The 7,500-nt window shown below is 39.5% G+C and overlaps 1 protein-coding gene across 1 annotated transcript in view; it reads left to right on the top strand.

Annotated features, from left to right (window-relative positions):
- The window catches only part of kcnh3 (potassium voltage-gated channel, subfamily H (eag-related), member 3), a gene marked incomplete at both ends in the record, with an annotated part of 131,653 nt that overhangs the window by 95,644 nt on the left and 28,509 nt on the right, over window positions 1-7,500 (top strand). The window contains 2 exon segments of the mRNA XM_080038528.1: window positions 983-1,182; window positions 3,043-3,292. Coding sequence (XP_079894654.1) covers window positions 983-1,182; window positions 3,043-3,292 — 450 coding nt within the window.

The following is a 7,500-nucleotide window of genomic DNA, read 5'->3' as shown; positions in this document are numbered from 1 at the left end:
TTTCTTATTAGTGCTTACTTCACTAGAAATATATAAGATTGTGTGCTCCTGCCCAATTCTTAATCCTATTAAAGGAAGAGCTTTACAGTGGGTTTACAGAAGAGGAAGACCTATTAAGCCGTTCGCTTTTTAACTTTGTAAGGCTTAAGAATGCGTCCTACAAAGCTTGCTACAGTGCAGAAGTATTATTGGATGTGCCCAAGAGTGTTTCTAGTATTATCAAAACAAGATAACCGTGTAATACAATTATAAATCAGACTTTAAAGGTTCAGTGTGTAGCATTTATTAGCATTTTTCAAAACAGACTTGGTTGAAATGGAATACAATCTTCACAAGTATGGTTAAATTAGTGTTAAATAATTTGTTTTAACCTTAGGATGAGCTTTTTATATCTACATAGGAGCGGGGCGATGTGGCCGCCATGTTGCACCGCCATGTTTCTACAGTAACACAGAACAGACAAACTTACCGGCCTTACACGTTTTTATATATAGTGGGGCGTCCTGGGGAAATGCACCTGTTGGAAGACCAAGAAGAAGAAGAACTATAGAATAAATAACTAAATACATCTTCACCTCATCACTTGATGTTGTGGAAAGACTTGAGGCAGTGGTGGATGATGCCATCTTTAGTAACTATAGCTTCTTGTCCTTGAAGGCCACCGTAGCTTCTGTAAACTCTCCCAAAAAGGGTAGAGCGTTGCAATCTAGAAATCTCTCCACAAAATGTTGCTAAATACTCCAAATATTACACACTCTACCTTTAAAAACACAAATGTTTTGTGCAGTGGTAGATGATGCCATCTTTAGTAAGTATAGCTTCTTGTCCTTGAAGGCCACCATAGCTTCTGTAAATATCCCGAAAAGAAGTGGTAAGCAAGGGAACATAAAAATAAAAAATCTCACCACTAGAAGATGCTAAATACTCCGATTTTTACACACTGTAACTTTAAAACACACTATTTTTATCCCTCTGTCTCCAGCCCTGATGCATGCTGTGGTGTTTGGAAACGTGACAGCCATCATACAGCGGATGTACTCGCGGCGCTCGCTGTATCACACGCGAACCAAAGACCTGAAGGATTTCATCAGAGTGCACCGCCTGCCCAAAACCCTCGAGCAACGCATGCTGGAGTGCTTCCAGACAACCTGGTCCGTCAACAACGGGATAGACGTCAGCGAGGTGAGCGAGGGAGGGAGAGAGAGAGTGTGTGTGTGTGTGTGTGTGTGTGTGTGTGTGTGTGTGTGTGTGTGTGTGTTAAATATGTTGGTAAGATGAGGGTTAAATCTATAGTGCGTAACTTCTGTGTCGCCTCCATTTGGAATTCTGAGTAATAACAACAACACTGTCGGTGCATCGCCATCTACATGAGGTAAAGCCTTCAGTGATGGCACATGGATTTTATACCTTCTGCTGTACGTCCAGGTTTTTTCTTAGCAGTAGAATCAACAACTGAAAAATTTCTTGGGCTCTTCTTGGGATTTTTCTGAGCTCCTGCACCAGTTTGTAAACGCTGCCATACTGAGAAATACAGAGAGAGTTGTGTGGAGCTGATAGGCTTAATAATCAACTTTGTGTCAACTCGTTTGGCGATGGATTGAACGAAACCGACATTCATTTATATATGAAAAAGTTACGCAGTGTAGCTTTAACACTTTGCATGAATATGAATTTCCTGAAATGAGTTTGTGTTGTTGAATAAACATTGTTTTTTCACAGATGACATTTCGACCCGTTCGTAGAGCTCTAACTGTTAAACTGCTGCATTGCATTTGGTTTAACTGCTGAAACAGACATTAGCCAGCAGTGATTAGATCCACCTGTTGCTTTTGTTCCTGTGGAAACGGTCCATGGATTTCACTAAACAAAAACAAAAATATTGCTCTGAGGCCATTAAGATTTATCACTCTGAAAAGTTCAATGAGCTATGAGAAAATATGGACACATTTCTGACGGGAAGCACCAGTTTGTAAACGCTGCCATACTGAGAAATACAGGGAGAGTTTTGTGGAGCTGATAATAGGCTTAATCAACTTTGTGTCAACTCATTTGGCGATGGCTTGAATGTCACCAACATTCGTTTACAATTAAAAAAAGGTTACGCACTATATCTTTAAAAGATTTCCATTTTTGTATTCATTTTACAATCAGCCATTCTGTTGATTGTTAACTGGGAGAGAGAAGAGGCAGATCTCGAGACCTCAACAGCTAACTATTTGAACTATTATTTGCATGGCATGTCCCATAAATTAAAAGGCAAAAAGCCCCCAAAAAGTTGAAAAATAGTTGAAGCAGCCATCTTAGAAAAGGCCTCTTGTTGAGTATTACCCCCTCCCCCACCCCCCCTCTTCCCTATTTCCTTCTCCAGCTATTTAATTAATATTATGTTGGTAGGATGAGAGTTAAAATGTGCAGTGTGTAATATGACATCATCAAGAAAGTTCTACAAAGTTCTAGAATGCAACGCTCCCTGGGTAACCCCAACCCTTTAGAATAATAACAGAAGCTACAGTGGCCTTCAAGGACAAGAACAATTCTAAATTTTAAACAATGCACCTGATGACATTCCAACTATGACACTTTCAAGATGGCGGCACTAGGCCTTGGTCCAAACTATGCAGAAATATGGACATATATGAGACCCTTTCTAAGGGGAAAAAAAATAATTCAAAAAAATTGTTTCAGCTATTATGCACTAAATTAAACGTACTTATGGATATTATAATTACTTTCTACAAAATCTGCTAGGAAATAAAACCCAAAATTCTACACACTGCAGGTTTTAATAAAATATGTTTTGTGTTTAATTAAATCATTCAGCCATTCTGTTGATGGTAAAATACAGAGAGAGTTTTGTGGAGCTGATGATAGTCTTAATCAACTTTGTGTTAACTTGTTTTGGCGATGGCTTGAATGTAACCAACATTAATTTACATGAAAAGTTACGCACTGTATCTTTAAAAAAAATTGACATCTTGTACTAATACCAGCCTATTCTATTGATTGGAAACCCTTCTCTCTTTCCCTGTGTCTTTCCCGCAGCTGTTGAAAGATTTCCCAGACGAGTTGCGTGCGGACATCGCGATGCACCTGAACAAAGAGTTGCTTCAGCTTCCACTGTTCGAGTCTGCGAGTCGCGGCTGCCTACGCTCTCTCTCTCTCATCATAAAGACGTCTTTCTGCGCGCCGGGAGAGTTTCTGATCAGACAGGGAGACGCACTGCAGGCCATTTACTTTGTCTGCTCCGGGTCTATGGAGGTGCTAAAGGACAACACCGTCCTGGCTATACTGGGTGAGTAAGAAGGGGTTGGGATAGAAAAAAGGGAATTTTTTTGGTACATATTATTATTTTTTTTTTTTTTTTTTGTATAATTAGAATAACATTAAAGTAAATGAAAAATTCTGACAACCGATATGAAAGCAGATTTAATTTTTAATTAAAAAATAAATAAAATCTATTAAAGGCAATACGGCTGCAGGAGTGTTCTATAAAAATCCAATCCAAAAATTAAAAATAAGTTTTTCTGTGCGCCGGGAGAGTTTCTGATCAGACAGGGAGACGCACTGCAGGCCATTTACTTTGTCTGCTCCGGCTCTATGGAGGTGCTAAAGGACAACACTGTCCTCCTGGCTATACTGGGTGAGTAGGAGGGTGACGGTTAAATATAGGGCTAAAGGAATTTGGGATGGAAAGAAAGGGAATTTTGTTGGTCTAAAAAAAAGTAAAAATAAAAAACAAATAAATAAAAAATAAATAAAATATTAGAATAAAAATAAAGTAAAAGGGAAAGAAAGGGGTTTTTAGATGGTTGGGACCACAAAAGTAAAATAAAAAAAAAGTTTACAAAAAATAAAAGATTTTTAATTAGTTTTTTTTAGCTGTATGTATTAGCTTGTTTTTATATAGCCTGTTATGAAGTGTAATTTTAGCATTATAGTGTCAATTGTGGTGTACTTTGTTTGTGTGTGTGTGTGTGTGTGTGGCCTTGTGCAAATTCTGCAACTTCTTTTCTGCTGCCTGTCTTGGCCAGGACTCCCTGTGAGAAGAGTTACTGTAACTCAATGGGACCTTCCTGGTGAAATAAAGGTTAAATAAAAAAATAAAAAAATAAATAATAGAAAATGAAGTAAATGAAAAAATTCAGATGACTCATATATAGGCATACTGTATATTTGTCTGAATTAGGCTGCATCTAAATAATAATAATAATAATACAAATAAATTAATCATTTTTTGATCCCTTGCACAAAGCAAGATTTTGTGTCAGAGAAGTGTTTAAAAAAGTAGTTACAGATAGAAAGTGTTGTGGTGATGTTGTGATGGCAAACTTGTTGCTTTTGGCCGACACTTGTTTACAGTGATACATCGAGGTCAAGGTGAGTTTGATTGTCCAACAAGTGAAACATTTTCTTTTGCTTCTCACCACAAACAACAACATGGACAAACAGAGACGGAACAACAGGAAAAAAAATACCTAGAAATCTTGGTGACACATAGACAAAACCCAAGCAAGGGAGAGGACATGTTATACTAGCCAACAATACAAACAATATAATCGACAACCAAGCATTTACTAAAATGTGTTTAAGTTTGGGGGACACGGAACAATGCACCAAGGATTTTTATTTAATTTTTTTCCTGGAAGTCCTTTTTTTTTTTTTTTTTACTTAAAAAATACAGTTTCCCTTAGCTCAGTTGGTAGGGCGTCCCCCCCCCCCCCCCCCCCCATGGGCCTCGGCCAGCAGCGGACCCGGGTTCGATTCCAGCCCACGGTCGTTCTCTGCATGTCACTCCCCTCTCTGCCCCATTTCAACTCTGTCTCTACACTATCAATAAAGCATAAAAATGCCAAAAAATATCTTAAAAAAAAAATACATATATACAGTTTGTCACAATCACATAGTATGAAGTATATTTTTACATTACTGCATTGACACAGCAAAACAAATAGGGAATTAAACACATTTTAAGGTGCTCCGAGGGACTTTCAGTGTTTGTTAATTCTTGCGCCCTCTTTGGACAAAAGTGGTAGTGTTTTTACTACGCCAGCTGTTGTTCCTGGGTGAGCGTAGCCTATACCCATGACAAAGGCATTAAGAAAAACTATATAAAAATAGCAGTCTTTGCACTGATGGTCTGATATGGCTGTTACGTCAATTACGATCATTAGATAATTTTTTTTGACTGTTTTAGAAATATTTAAAAGTTCCTCGTAGCACCTTTAAAACAAGAGAAACAAAAATAAATAAAATAAAATGAAATAAATAAATAGTAATCTTTCCAAAAATGATGGTTTGTTATTTTAAGGAAATTTTTTGAAAACCTTTGATAGAAACTACAGAGTATATCCCCCATGGCTTTGACGGCCATTTACTAGTGAAACTGAGACACGCACACACACACACACACACACACACACACACACACACACACACACACACACACACACACACACACACACACACACACACACACACACACACACACACACACACAAGGGGAAGTCAGATGGGGGACACTGTGTTAGTTAGTGAGCCTTGAAAATGAAGGTGAGAATTTGGTAATTTTGAATGTGTCTGTTTGATATCAAATGTTGTTAATGATATTTGGTCTTTGGAGAGAGAAAAGAAGACTGTGTGTGTGTGTGTGTGTGTCTCAGTCTGTGTGTGTGTGTGTGTGTGTGTGTGTGTGTGTGTGTGTGTGTGTGTGTGTCTCAGTCTGTGTGTGTGATTTACAGTTATTAATAATCACTATAGCGACGGCTTCGATTTCATCCAATCAGAACTGAAGAGCGACTTGATTTGAATTTAAGTGGAAATTAGTTAAATGAGAAAGAAAGAAGGACGGTGTGTGTGTGTGTGTGTGTGTGTGTGTGTGTGTGTGTGTGTTGTGTGTGTGTGTGTGTGTCTAGTCAGGGCTGAAGGGGAGCTGATAATGACCAGTTGTTTGTGCTCTGCTGCTTTAGAGAGTTATTGCCATGCCACACGCACACACACACACACACACACACACACACACACACACACACACACTAACACACACACACACACACACACACACAGCTTCCCACCCTGTTGAGCTTGTGAGCTATACATCACAATCCTTCAGTCCCCTCTGTGTATATAGATGTAGGAAGTGTCGCTATCAGACGAATGAATGAGTGTGTGTGTGTGTGTGTGTGTGTGTGTGTGTGTGTGTGTGTGTGTGTGTGTGTGTGTGTGTGTGTGCGTGTGCGTGTGCTTGTGTGCGTGTCTGTGTGTGTGCGTGTGTGCTTGCGAGCGTGCATGTGCGTGTGTGTGTGTGTGCTTGCGAGCGTGCATGTGCGCGTGTGTGTGTGCTTACGAGCGTGCATGTGCGTGTGTGTGTGTGCTTGCGAGCGTGCATGTGCGTGCATTCGTGCGTGCGTGCTTGCGTGTGTGTGTGTGTGTGTGTGTGTGTGTTGATAGTACAGATGAAATGGGTAAGCTGAACACACATTCAGCACTACACCCCTGAAGGGTTTATATGCATTCTGAACATCTAAACCTCTGAGATACTGCAGCTTCCATAGTGGTGTATGTGGCAAATACTATATACAGTCCCCTTCAAAGCATCAGAACAAGGGCGCCCTTAGCTCAGTTGGTAGGGCGTCCCCCCCCCCCCATGGGCCTCGGCCAGCAGCGGACCCGGGTTCGATTCCAGCCCGCGGTCGTTCTCTGCATGTCACTCCCCTCTCTGCCCCATTTCAACTCTGTCTCTACACTATCAATAAAAGCATAAAAAAATGCCAAAAAAATATCTTAAAAAAAAAAAAAAAAGTATCAGAACAGTGAGGCCAACCCAGGCTTGATGCAGTTATTGCAAGCGAAGGATTTGCAACAAAATATTAAGTCTTATTCACTTTAATTTATTTTAAGTCTATCTGTTCCAATACTTTTGCTCACCTAAAAATGCTGTGTTCCTTTACAAATAATGCTATCTTATCAGTTGTGTATCAGATCCAGATGTGAATACCTGGAAATGAAAGCTGAAATGTTGATCTATTGTCTCATATTCATATTTTGGTGTCAAGCCCAAATGTTTCCAGTCTACAGCAAAAATAAAGGAATTGGCCTCACTGTATATAATTCATTATGTATACAGCGAAATAAAACATCTCAGGATGCAGTATGCTACAATGGGGACATACTTTTACTTATTTATTTCATCATAACATTGCGCCTTGATCTTGCCTCTTGCCTTTATATCCGTCTCATCCCCGTTTGTTTTCATACGGAGGCTCTGTCGATGTGACGTCACTTCCGGTGCGCACTGGATTGTGGGTCAGAATCGTCCAAATAGGATGCTGTTTTCAACACTAAAAATCTCGGCCCGGATCTAGTAGGCATCCGGGTATTTTTAAGCATACTAAATTGACCACAAGAATCGAGACATCCTAAATCTTTTTTCTACCATACTAAATAGTACATAGTATGGGGATTGCAACGCAGGGTATATTCCTTGTAGTGACCTTAAAAAAT

Source organism: Ammodytes marinus (assembly GCF_949987685.1).
Source record: "Ammodytes marinus genome assembly, chromosome: 12".
Taxonomy (NCBI): domain Eukaryota; kingdom Metazoa; phylum Chordata; class Actinopteri; order Uranoscopiformes; family Ammodytidae; genus Ammodytes; species Ammodytes marinus.
Note: the sequence above shows the minus strand (reverse complement) of the source record. Positions and strands in the feature narration are given on the sequence as shown.